The 13,558-nt window shown below is 32.7% G+C and overlaps 1 protein-coding gene across 11 annotated transcripts in view; it reads right to left on the bottom strand.

Moving 5' to 3' along the window:
• Positions 1-2,790: 2,790 nt before the first annotated feature.
• DCAF6 (DDB1 and CUL4 associated factor 6) overlaps positions 2,791-13,558 on the bottom strand; it is a 47,278-nt gene continuing 36,510 nt past the window's right edge. For 6 of the 11 annotated variants that reach the window (XM_081952473.1, XM_081952477.1, XM_081952472.1 and 3 more), the window contains 6 exons: positions 10,391-10,448; positions 7,308-7,446; positions 6,810-6,966; positions 4,082-4,170; positions 3,564-3,669; positions 2,791-3,224 (listed from right to left, as the gene is read on the bottom strand). In XM_081952473.1, the coding sequence (XP_081808599.1) occupies positions 3,160-3,224; positions 3,564-3,669; positions 4,082-4,170; positions 6,810-6,966; positions 7,308-7,446; positions 10,391-10,448 (614 nt within the window). In that variant the 3' untranslated portion in view covers positions 2,791-3,159. The remainder of the gene's footprint in view (positions 3,225-3,563; positions 3,670-4,081; positions 4,171-6,809; positions 6,967-7,307; positions 7,447-10,390; positions 10,449-13,558) is intronic. The other 5 variants (XM_081952474.1, XM_081952475.1, XM_081952479.1 and 2 more) reach the window with 2 other exon arrangements.

Consider the following 13,558-nt stretch of genomic DNA (forward strand, 5'->3'; position numbering starts at 1 on the left):
TACAAAAAAAGGCCCTACATTCTTATCAAATGTATGTGGGTCCACAATTGACTCTGTTTTGTGGGAAATCCTTCTAGGCAGTTGGTTGTGATAAAACCTTGTTTACCATCAGATTGTTATAAGATAGGAAGAATGTTTCAAAATAGGTAAATATTAACTGAAGCTAAGTAAATAAATGTCTCTGTCCTGGACTGCAATGATCAAACCAAATTGCAATTATATTGAATCCTGCATTGCGTTTTAACTTTCTTACCATTCCAATTTAGTCCATCAGTATCATGTTTAATTGTCATATACTGTATATCATGTGAATCCAGTAAAGATAACAAGAATTTATTTCAAACACCGAAAGATAAGTTATGTTTGTTCATTTGTATGAAAAGGTGATGGATGTTCTCTGGAGTGATCCTAACCATCAAAATAGCTGTATGCCAAATTAAATTTGAAGAGGTTGTTACTTTGATCCAGATGTTACTGCCAGGTTGTTGTAGCATTATAATTTGAAACTGTTCATCTCACCAATGCAAATAGGATGATTATAAAATCTCTAAGAACAGAAAGAACTAAGAGCAGAAAGTTATTTAAGGGTGCTAGCTTTATCCACGCTCCCATCTCTTGCTGCCCTATGTCACATGCTTCAGCTTTTATTTTATTTATTTTAAAATGTATTTTATTTAGAAGTAATCAAGAGGACTAGACCAACCCTCTTAAAAAAAGTCATCGAGGTATAGTCCATTCAACCTTTCCTTTTTTACTTTAAATATACAACATTGTCTTTTGTTTTCACCCATTATGTTTATTCTCTTAATCTCTCCTCTAAGGAGAAAACCAAATATTTAACTAAAACATATTTTAATGCATTGCATCCAAATGAAGTTATCTTGAAAGGACTACCTTTCTTTGCCTCAGAGCCAGCATTCTTGTCATGTTATTGTACACGTTAGATAAAGAAACTGATTTTGTGGCCTTATGCAGATCCTGAGAGAGACTGCAATATTTGTCTGTCTCAGTTCTACTATATCAAAGCTAGGAAGAAGTTTACTCCTAGAATATGGATTTATATGTAGGCTGTGATTTCTGCATGCTACAATGGACAAATCTTGTTTGTATATGTCAGCCGTTCAACGTAGACTAGAGAACCAATGCCATGTAGGTCAGTAGTTTTATTGTAAAGCTATAGTAACAGAAACTTGCATGTCTAAATGCACTTTCCTCCTCCCTTCCTTTATCTTCTGTGAGCTAGGCAGGGACTTGTCTAAGATATTTACTTTCTCCATCTGGGATAAGACCCCTTTTATCTGACCATTGTCTTAATAGTGGCTCCTCTTCATGTCCTTCAAGGCCATCCTCACTTCCCTCTATGGAATATGACTTATTTCTCACTGGCTAGAAGATAAATCTAGCTAAATACCAACCCTTTGGAACATCACTCGAGACATTAGATTAACCCCAATACTGCTGGCCTTTTGCAAGGCTTTCAAGACATGGTTTTTGTTAATGGGCTTGGGGATCCAAAGATGTGACAGAGCTTATACAATTGTAATGTTGTTGCTGATACTATGCAATGTTTTTTTTTTAAAATCACAGTTGCTGATTATGCATATGTTAGGAATTTTTAGATTTATTTCAGTTATATAAACTGAAATAAACATTCTGCAGAAATGAGATATTATATTGAAAAATAACCCAAATGACTTTAGCAGATTTGATTTTAAAAGCCCAATATTCAGATATAAAATGTAGGAGTACCAAATGATTTCAGTACAAAATTTGGGGGGAGGAAACAATAGACTATAATAGTAATAGTAGTCTTTTCCTTTATGTGGATCCATGCACTATCATATAAGGCTTTTAATAAATACAACATAGTATGTGACAACAGGCCCTGAAGTTGGCGTTCGTGGATGCTCTGAAATTAAATTAAAAAAACAATAATGAACTGTGAACTTTCACAAGATTATGATGTTCCCATCTGTACTCTTGGAAAAGTTTGGCAAAAATACAATTGTGATTTCCAGCAAGAATATCCTGTTATGAAATGTAATACTCTCATAATGTTTAGCTATTTAAAAAAATATTTTCCTTTTGTCATTACCAAAGGGATTATTTGCAACGCATTGTGGATCACTATGGTTAGGAAGCACTCATCTAAAGACCACCTGGCATCCTTTTATTGTTTTGTTTACAATAACATTAGTGGAGCTTAGGTTTGCTAACATAGACTTTCATTGTAAGCCTATATGATTGTATCTACACAAAGAATGACCTTATAATTACTCCTCCAGCAGCCCTCTGTGCTATACTTTGACAGGACATGTATTACAGAGACGATTAGCATGCCAATACACACAGATGGCATGCAAATTTATGAATTGTTCTATATTACTTTCACTAAGTTTATTTTAACTTTTACTCTGGACATATTATTGTATTTTATTTAACTGTTATAAAGTGCAAGAGTGATATGGCAACGTATATTGTGTATATGTGTGTGTGTGTGTACACAAATGTACAAATACATATGTAACAAATTGCTTTTATAAGGAATATTAGAATGATTTTATAAATACCTTAATATAAAATTATTTCATTCCAACACTTGCAGTGAATAAAATAAATGAAATTATCGTGTTTTCTTTTAAAAAGATTAACCTTTTAAAGATTAACCACAAAAGATTACTTGGGAACAGAAGGAGGAATGAAATCACTCTTAATAGTAAGAATGTAATGATTTCTAATAGGTTGGTTGGTTTGCTATGTAAAGTCATAGTGAAAAGACAAACACAAATGTAAAACAACCACATCTTTTAATAGAAAGCAATAAACATGCAAATAGCAGGTATAGAAATTTATTTGAACCAATGTTTTTACTATTAGGTAAGTTATTTTAACATTGATCCAAGCTCCCATATTTGCAAGTTAAGGAAAAATATTGCACTTTGCATTGTCTAGCACTCCTCATACATGGCAAAACATTTTTAAAACATTTTGCTTTTTTAACTTGCACACTCTCACAAGTCATGCACACACATTCAAAAATCAGAATGTTAGATTACCCAAAGCAAAACCTTAAAATTGCACTAAAGCTTTGTAAGGAAAAATATAATTCACGAGTTGTACAAATTTCATGACATTTTGTTGTTTCCAGAAAATAGCCAATTACTCTTCATCTTCATTTTCATTTTCTTGGCCAGACCCTTCAGACCTGTCACCTTCCAGACGGTCTATGATATATAAAAGCCATATTTTAGACAAAAGTATTCTTACAGTCATTTTTAAATGGAATATAGCATACATTTGTTCTCTAAATATTTCAACAAATATCAGAAAGAAAATGCAAGAATAAAAATATGCAAAGCTTTCTTAATTTAAAGTAGTGCCTTAATAAAATCTACTACCCAAATATAAAATTCTGTTCAATGGTTGAGTCCTATTGGCAAAAGGCAGTTTGCATGTACAGTGGCCTTTATGCTTACATTTATAAGTATCCAAGAACAGGAAGATGTAATAAAAGAAATTAAGAAAACATGTCTTATAAGAAAGCGTGTCTGGAGCGATCTTACCTGCTCGTATGTGATTCAAAGATGCCAACATCCTTAACATAAAAGAAGCTGGAACAGTAATTGTGTTTCTAGTTTCTTCCAGCATTAATTCATTTCGAGTTATAACCTACAAAAGAGTAGAATGGCAATTAAACAAGAATTTAATAGAGAGTTGTTTTCTTGGCCAATTTTAATACACAACAATGACTTTGTCTCAGTAATGGCTCATATTTAGCAAACAAATCTTGCCAATTTGAATTTTGTATAATGTACAACCACTGAAATGAATTGTTAATTGCTAAAGTTTTATGTATACTTTAATGATGTCTCAATTCATGTTGCATAAACTTTATAATCCACCACCATATTATCCTAAGGTTAACTTTTTAGGGTAATGCAGCTATGAAAACAGTACTAGTTTCTAAATTATAGATATTGGAGATACAACAGGTTAATTTGCTCAAATATGAATAACTTAATTTGAAAAAGAGTTATCACTTTTATCATAGGTTTGATATTAGAGCAAAAGAACATCTTACCTCATCAGCAAGTTTCCGATTAAAAATCTTGGATTCTTCTAGTGGTGACCAGATTTTTATATCATAATCAATTCCTGATGAAGCTAAAACTAAACAATTGTTTAGAAATGTATTATAAAACACTGTAAAGCTCTGTAAAGATAAATAGCATTTGACAGTACTCTGCTACATCATTAGCTACTGATAGTCCTTGACTTACAACCATTCCTTTAGTGACTGTTTGAAGTTACAATGGCATTGAAAAAGTGACTTATGAGTGTTTTCTCTGTGGTCATGTGATCAAAATTCAGATGCTTGGCAACTGGCATGTATTTACGATGGCTGCAGTATCCCAGAATCATATGATCACTTTTTGCGACTTCTGCCAAGCAAAATCAATGGGAAAGCCAGATTCATTTAACAACCATGTTTCTAACTTAACAACTGCTGTGATTCATTTAACAATAAGGTCGTAAAATGGGCAAAATTCAATTAACTGTCTTGTTTAGCAACGGAAAGTTTGGGCTCAGTTGTGCTCATAAGTCAAGGACTACCTGCATTTTATAATTTTTTTAAAAAATATATTCATTAAGCTAGATAAGCGATCCCTATCCTGCAATATCCTTCAAGATATGGAAAGGTATATTATTCAAAAAACAAAGAACAGGAAGATATCTCACATTAACAAATATGCAAATACCTTGATACAAAAGCATTTTTTTTAAATCTCACGAATAACTAAGTAAATGCAGTCAATAGCAGAGAAAATTTACCAGGCAAATGTGCATGTCTTCCGGAACCGGCTCTCAGACTTAATAACAAGTTTATTTAATTTAATTAAACATTAATTTTTTTAAAAAATATTTGATTTATTTGCTTTTTTAACAATTAAATTGTTTCAATAAAATTATTAATTTCTATATAGCCCAATAGTTCCCTGTATTCTGAAACCAACAGAATTGCAATTATATTTTAGACTTACTTTATATTATATTATATTAATTATTATATTATATTGTATTATATTATATTATATTAATTATATTATATTATATTATATTATATTATTATTGTATTGTTATGTTATGTTATTATATTATATTATATTATTATATTATATTATATTATATTATTATATTATATTATATTATTATATTATTATATTATTATATTATTATATTATATTATATTATTATATTATATTATATTATATTATATTATATTATATTATATTATATTATATTATATTATATTATATTATATTATATTATATTATATTATATTATATTATATTATATTATATTATATTATATATAAAGTAAGAAAATGTTTCAGAAAAACATTGGAAACAACTCATGGCTGAATGATGAAGGCTAACTTAAGGCAAAAGTTTAAGTCAAAATATCCTAAATGGTTACACTAACTAGTTGATATTATTCTTTAAAAAAATATTTCTACATTCTCCTTTCAAATAAAACTGTGGGGATAGCATGTTAGCTATAATTGAGCATTGTAATATAGGAAGGGTAATAACTAATTGGTTTAACCATTTAGGTTATTTTGAATAATAGAATTAAATTAGCCTTCATCAGAAGGATTCTATGTAATTCAATATAGAATAAGACCTATATCTTCTCAGAGGCACATTCCTTCTGGGTAGCTGTGACACTGTCCTAACTTGTAACTATAGTCACAATGGATGTCACATCTAGGAGAAGGATTATAATTCTGCTCATATATTTAATTTTATTATTTTTAAGTGTTTGGTTTATTTTTGTATGGTTTGTTGAAGCTAAGTATACTGCTTTACTATTCCAGGGAGATGTTTTTTATCCAACCTTAGAATTCTACAAGGAAGAGGTATACTTTACATTTATAATGCTGCTTTATCATTTTGTAAAGTCTCTGGTTGACTTTTCAGTTACTCCAATGAAGACTGTGTGATTTCCACTTTATAAACCATGGAACACATGTTTATATTCAAGATGGAAAATTAAAATATGAAAAATATTTAAATCATTGGTTTTCCACTCCAGCTGAATATCAGTCTGTTTTCTTTTGAAATAGGGTCCTGATGGACTGTAGCACAAGAAAGGATTTGCAATTCATGGAATAAGGGGCAAACGTGCATTTTCCCCATACCAGTTAAGAGAAGTAAAGACAAAAACAGAATGAAATATAATAAGGATTTTTTTTAGGTAGAAAAGGTGATATTTCAGTCACAGGCTGCTATTTGACAACACAAAATACAACTACAGGTAGTACTCGACTTACAACCACAACTGAGCCCAACATTTCTGTTGCTAAATGAGACATTTGTTAAGTGAGTTTTGCTCCACTTTGTGACCTTTCTCATCACAGTTGTTAAGTGAATCACAGCAGTTATGTTAGTAACATGGTTGTTAAGTGAATCTTGCTTCCCCATTGACTTCGCTTGTCAGAAGGTCACAAAAGATGATCTCATGACCCTAGGACACTGCAACCGTCATAAATATGAGTCAACTGACAAGTGTCTGAATCGTGTCACGCATCACTTTTGTCAGTGTCTTTGAAACTTCAAATGGTCACTAAACGGTTGTAAGTCGAGGTCTACTTGTAATGTTCATGCTTCAAATGTCAGGATGCAAGAAGATGAACTGGGGTTTGGAGTATCTTGTAATGCACATTTCATCATTTTTGCACCAGCCAAATTTATAAGGGACGTACAAGGTACAGTGGAATTGCCTATTACAGATGGAGGCAGTCTTACTTGGATCAAATGGATGTGGCTGCAGACAGTTCACTACATGATTATCTGCTTCCAGCAGCATCAGGTGCTCAGCAGTATGTCGATCCCAGATGAAGATGTGTCCACAATCTGAACCACTCATTACAAAGTTAGAACCCCAGAAATTGGCTTCTTTTATCTACAAGTAAATGAATACAATTGAGGCACTTTATTTTATGCTTCAGAAGCATCATTGAGAAACCAGAACATGAAATCCTTCAATCTGTTCTCTAAATCAGAGACATGCTGGGCCTGAACAGAGGCTTGTTAATTTTCATTAGCAGAAGGGAAAGCTCTCACATTTAATGTTTATATAATTACAATTTATTATGACCAAATCTGGAAAAATGTATAGAGACAAAGTTATTTTTGTTCAAGTAGCTTGGATTATGCTTCGAAAATAAATATAATATTAAAAAGCAAAAACAAATAATTTATAAGCTAGATAGTATAGCAATATATTTAGCAGAAATGAGGTACCATTGTCCGTGAGTTCCGATGACCTTTATAAACCATTTTTATTAAGGGGCGTCTAATATTTAGTGTTTCTAATTCTTCCATTTCCTTTCTCTCTTTTCTTCGTCTGAAAAGTTCCTGGATGCGAGCAACAGCAGATCGTCTGTAGATTATGAACAGAAAGACTGGTATTATCAGAAAGTTACATAACAGCCTCATTTTATGGACAGAAAGACTGGTATTTTCAGTTACATAGTAACTGGTACCCTGCCTTCCCACTGACATAGAAAAAGAAAATTCTGCAGCATCTAGAAATAGACAAGAAGACAGTAAATCATTAAGCAAGCAAATCCTATGGTCAGTTGTAAGTAAATTTTGAAACAGAATAACCATGTTAAACATGAGCATCTGATAGATGAACCCTAGAAAACTCTGTAAATCCTTAAGGAAAGAAATAACTAAAGCATGGCCCAGTATTGAGGTAATGGAAGAATGTCTGTATGTGAGAATGTTATATAAAGAGTAGACCACTATGCTTCACCAGTAGTCACCATATAGGAAAGTAAGGCAATGGAAAGGGAGGTATTGAATATATATGCCTGAAAAACAATGTTGTATTGTAATATGGAAAATGAATACTTAGGATAGTTGTTCTTAAACTGGGGATAATTACCAAATTAGGTGGCATAATTTGGGCACATTGTGAATGTAGTGGAACAATTTTTAATTGCTTGTTGTGATTTGAGGATTCAGTTTGGGATTGCTGAGTTGCTTGTGTAAAACCAGAGTACACAAACTTTGAGGGTGGTAGTGTAATGAAATTATTTGATATTGTTTGGAAGTAGCTGAATTGAATGATTAAAGGATTTTTTTTGGGGGGGGGCAAAAAAATGAACTAGAAAGGGGCTCACCATACTGGAGGAAGTTAATAGACTGAGATAAGACCCTGCCTCCTGCCTGTGAATATCTTGCTCTTTCTTTGCCATCTTTGTTAATTTTTAAGTCAATTTTAGTCTTAATATTGTTTTAATGTTTTGTCTTGTTGCTTTTATTGGCTATAAACTGCCTAAAGTCACCTCTACACAAGATGAGTGGCATGATAAGCAGACAGACAGACAGGGCAGTATGGGCTAATGCAGGGGTGTCCAAACTTGAGAACTTTAAGACTTGTGGACTTTAATTCCCAGAATTCCCCAGCCAGCATGGCTGGCTGGGGAATTCTGGGAGTTGAAGTCCACAAGTCTTAAAGTTCCCAAGTTTGGACACCCCTGGGCTAATGGAATGTACCTTTTTGCAGTTGCTAGAGAACCCCAAATATTATACCAGTGAAACTGAGCAACAAATTGCAAAACAAGCACTTTATTTCTTCCTGAATCCCCCCTCAGCCCCAGCCAGTAATAATTAAGTGCAGAGTTGGCCATTAAAAATATTTGTCCAGTACATTTGTCTCATGTTATTTGTATTCTGTTCAAACTTGACATGCTTTCTTTAACTTCTTCCTCATTAGTCAAATTTCAATGCAATTCAAACATACACATGTATTTCATTCTAATCACATAAAGTTATCACATAAAGGTATTCTAAATGTTTGTCAGTAAAACGTATTTTAAATTAAAGATTCAACATGTGGAAGCAAAATATTTGTTTTCAAGATCTCATTCTCTGGTACTCTGAAGATTTCTCTAAAATTTTGTTTTTGTTTGTTTTTAAACTTATTTTAAAAGATACCCTCATCACCTATTAATGTGGTTTTAAGCTATAGAGCCTGAATGTATATGTATATGTCAAGGGCCCTGCAAAACATGTTAATATATAGTTTAAGATAAGGATGAAAAAGAAGTGGAAGAATTCCTTCATTTCCTCTTCACCCATTCCTGAGGAAAAATGTCCAAGCAACTTTAAGAAGACAAAACCCAGTCAAGATGATTCAGATCCTGACCTGAGGATGTAGATGTTGCATCAAGCCAGAGCCACCTAGTTCACCAAAATAATGACGCTTAAGACTAAAGGACTAGACAGAGACAAAATCGATGAACTCTCCCAAATATGGATAAAGAGTGAAGCAATGGTGACTTTGCCAAAGCCAACTTTTTAAATCAAGGCTACATACCGTAGACTCAGCTATTCCTGAACAGAAGTTGAGGGAATCTGGACCCCAACCTCGTTACCTGAATGTATCAAGCTGTACCATACCTGCTATCAGGAATCTCTGACCTGTTTGCCTGGATGATGTTACAGTTCTTATCCTCTCTGTACTTTTGTCAGATGGCAGGAATTAACTAGGTATGGATACAGGCTTAAACCTTTTGTGGACTATGCTATGTATTTAGTATGCATCAAGTCAAGAAGGTCAAGACAATAGGCAACCATATACTTCCAAAACCTTCTTTAGCATAATCAGATACCCTATGATCTGAAGCAAATTGTACAGATTTTCCAGCTTTTAGCATGTGGCTAGGAACCAAAGACACATATGCTTACATTTTCTATATAACTTTAAATCCCCCAGAAGTTTAAAAAGCAGCTTGGGCATTAAATTATGAACAGTCTAAATTGAAAATTTTAAATAATACTTAACTACTAAGCTAATTTTTGAATTTTCAGAAGTTTGAAGATAAGAGATATTTTCTAAGAATAAACTTAATAATATTAAATGCTAAATCTCAATGTATACTCATTTGGTTCCCAACTCACATTTTACAGTTATTCTAAATTTTGTCTACTATTACTGTTGGAAAACAACATTAAACAGTTGATGATCAATCAAAAAAAAATTAATTCAAACTCATATTAGCAGTGGTTCATGCAAAATATGCTATGTGCTTAAAAGGGGAAATAGAAAGGCTGGATTTGATTTTCCCTCTGTTTTTATACAATCATTTCCAATAAATTATATTAATAAAGTTATTAAAACTGTACAAAAACTGTACACATTTTCTTCTTAATATTCTGGGGCACAACATGCAGCTAAATCATCACTTCATAACATCCTTTATATGTAGTTTAGTAGATTTAAAACAGGTAATATAACCACTAACATAGTTAGATACTGCACCAATCATTTTTTTAAAAATTGAATTGTTTAGAGAATGGGAATTTTGAATTACCTCATTATTCTATCACCTACTGCTGTTCCTCTGTTATATCTAGCAAAAGGAATAACAGCTAAAGTCATTCAAGAAAAAATGTTATATGAATTATTTTTAAAGAAAAAAAACTGCATTCTCAGGCCAACTTAACCATTTGATTTCAATGTTCATAATATTTTAAGTATTAATAACTGATTTTTTTCTTATTGGGCCCAAAAGCAACACATTTTCCTGTAAAATCACCATTAATTCTTCAGTACCTAAGTTGTTTTCAAATACATGATTTGTGTTCAAAATAAAAAGTGGAAGAAAACATTTTTGTTTTGTATTTAGTAGTGATAATTAACAGAGAATCACTGTAGAAAAAACTTGTTACTATTACAGAAATCTAGGTCCTGAGATGACTTCATTCTAAATCTTTTAGCAGTGTGCTTAAATCCTATTGCTCTTGAAGAATTCAGTCATTAGGCTGGATATGGCAGATCTCCTGATCAGATTATGGATGTGTTTTACAAATCCAACAGAAAAAAGAACCGGAATTATAATCATAAATGAAAGAGCTAAATATTGTGGTATCAAACTGCAACAAATCATTAATAGCTACTGTATTTTTCAGAGTATAAGATGCACCAGAGTATAAGACGCACCAAGGTTTTGAAGAGGCAAATTTTTAAAAAAGTAGATAGGTAGATAGAGGGATAGAGAGAGAAATACAGTAGGTAGGTAGGGAGAGAGAGAGAGAGAGTAGGTAGGTAGGTAGATAGACAGAGGCAGAGAGAAAGAAAGAGAGAGGGAGGGAGAAATACGGTAGGTAGGTAGGTAGGTAGGTAGGTAGGTAGGGAAAGATAGAGTAAGTAGATAGAGGGATAAAGAGAGAGAAAAATACAGTAGGTAGTGAGGGGGAGGGAGAGAGAAACAGAGTAGGTAAGTAGGGAGAGAGAAACAGAGTAGGTAAGTAGGGAGAGAGAGAGAGTAGGTAGGTAAGTAAATAGATAGAGGGATAGAGAGAAATACAGTAGGTAGGTAGGGAGAGAGAGTAGGTAGGTAGGTAGATGTTTCCAGGTGTATTTATCCATGTGCTGGAGAAGGAAATCGCTGACAACCTAAGACTTGTTTCTGCAGGCACAGCACTTGATCAATGTAATTCTCATCAATCATTCTAACTAAAAAGCTTTCCGAAAGGGGGGGAAAAAGTTTTTGCACTCTGCAAACCTCCCCAAAATGGCCTGTTTTTCACAAAAACGGGCCTGTTTTTCACAAAAACGGGCCTGTTTTTTTAATCAAAAATATTGCATGCATAGCCTTATGGAGGCTTATAGAGTGCTGCTGGGGGTTGGGGGGGGGTAAAAACAGCCATTTCTTGCTCATTTCTGCCCTCCCCAGCCCCCAGAAGCTCTCTGACAGCCTCTATAAGGCTATGCATGGCCATTTTGGTGAAGGGGCTGGGCTTTGGGGAGAAAATGCTGTATTCGATGTATAAGACTCACTCAGATTTCCAGCCTCTTTTTTGAGGAAAAAAGATGCATCTTATACTCCGAAAAATTCAGTAATGAGTAATTTTATCCCTATAATGGGTATCAGTCTACAGACAAATAAGGTGCAGATTTGGGATGAGGAAATTGGGAAAATTCAGTAGCTGAATTCTCTGATGATAAAAAATAAAAATGGCCTTTTCTATTATGTACCTTTCCCCGGCTATCTCCATTACAGTTTTACTTATCTTGATGCAGGAAGTTGGTATTGTGGCCACATTTTGATGCTCTAAAAAGGAACATGGGGCCAATTGAGATCTAGATTGAAGGAATAGATCTGAATGACTGAAGCAAAAAGCTATGGCAAAACCAAATATTGCTTTCAAAAATCAATACTGGGTTTCTCAATTCTTCTGAAACATGCACATGTATATGAATAACATACAACTTAAATTTATAGCAATTTTTAGTGGACAATATATTAAGATTCTAAAACAGAATTTGTTAATGCTGTGGGACTTTTCAAATCAAAATTTAAAACTAACATTAAATTAAATGATGTAGTATCAGTTTTTATATCTGTAATAATAAAATGCTATGTTGCCAAGAAACATTTTATTTCTATTATATATCAAGACATAAGTGTGATTGTATTTAGTGTTAGTATGCAGGTGTCCAAGGGGGTGGGGATATGAAAATAAATGATTCACAGCATTTTGCAAATTTCCACATTCATGTACTGTGCAACTATGAAAGGAAGACACTTGCATCATGAAATTATATCCTGATAGGAATAAAAATCTGTGTTTTAATTACTCTAAAATTTGGCATTCATTATTATTTGAGGCTGCAATTCTAAATATGCTTTAATTGAAATCAAGTATGCCCTCGCAGCTATCAGAATGCAAACTTTTCTGTATTTTTGTAGGGCCCATATAACATATAAACAAAAATGCTGGAAAATGATAGCATGGTTTCCCAATACACCAAGTAAGGGAAAATAGCAATATATTAGAGTACGCACTGAGCAGGCTTAAATCAACATGATTAAAAAAGAATGCATTCTTCTTCTCATCAAATGTACACAAAACAAACCTGGCTTCACCAACATCACATAACCCCATCTAGTGGTCTTTTAGACATCCCAAAAATGTTTAGTACAGCCTTTGAATTAAAACTGTTTTTCCATTCTGAACAAATTTAAACAATATTTAAAAATAATTTTCTTATTTAGTAAATTATAGACACTCTAAACGCTGGTCTGTGACCATAATAAAATGACCGAGTTATAGATAAAGTATCTTTTCTTCTAATCGTAATGAATAATGGAACCTATCTGTTCCAAATCCCCTTGTTTTAGATTTTTTTAAAAAATAAATCAGAGAGAAAATGAAATTCCTGAAGACATGAAAAAGAACTAGGAGCATTTGCTGTTAGAAATTTTAAAAGTCAACTTGTTTGTAGGAAAATGGCAACATATTTTATATTTAGAGAAAAATATAAAAATATGGAACTAAAGCTCTCTCACGATGTATGTGTGCATCTGCATAATGTGTTTCTGATGCCATTATCTTTATTTTCTACCACAGTTCAAAAGGGATTAACATAATGGGTAAGAATATATGTATGCATGTTCGCCAGTCTATTCTCTACTACTCAAAGAAGGTTTGAACAAAAGAAGAAACTTTAACAGATATTCTATTTTGGTCAAGCT

The sequence above is a fragment of the Natrix helvetica genome (genome assembly GCF_964273705.1).
Source record: "Natrix helvetica genome assembly, chromosome: 4".
Lineage (NCBI taxonomy): Eukaryota > Metazoa > Chordata > Lepidosauria > Squamata > Natricidae > Natrix > Natrix helvetica.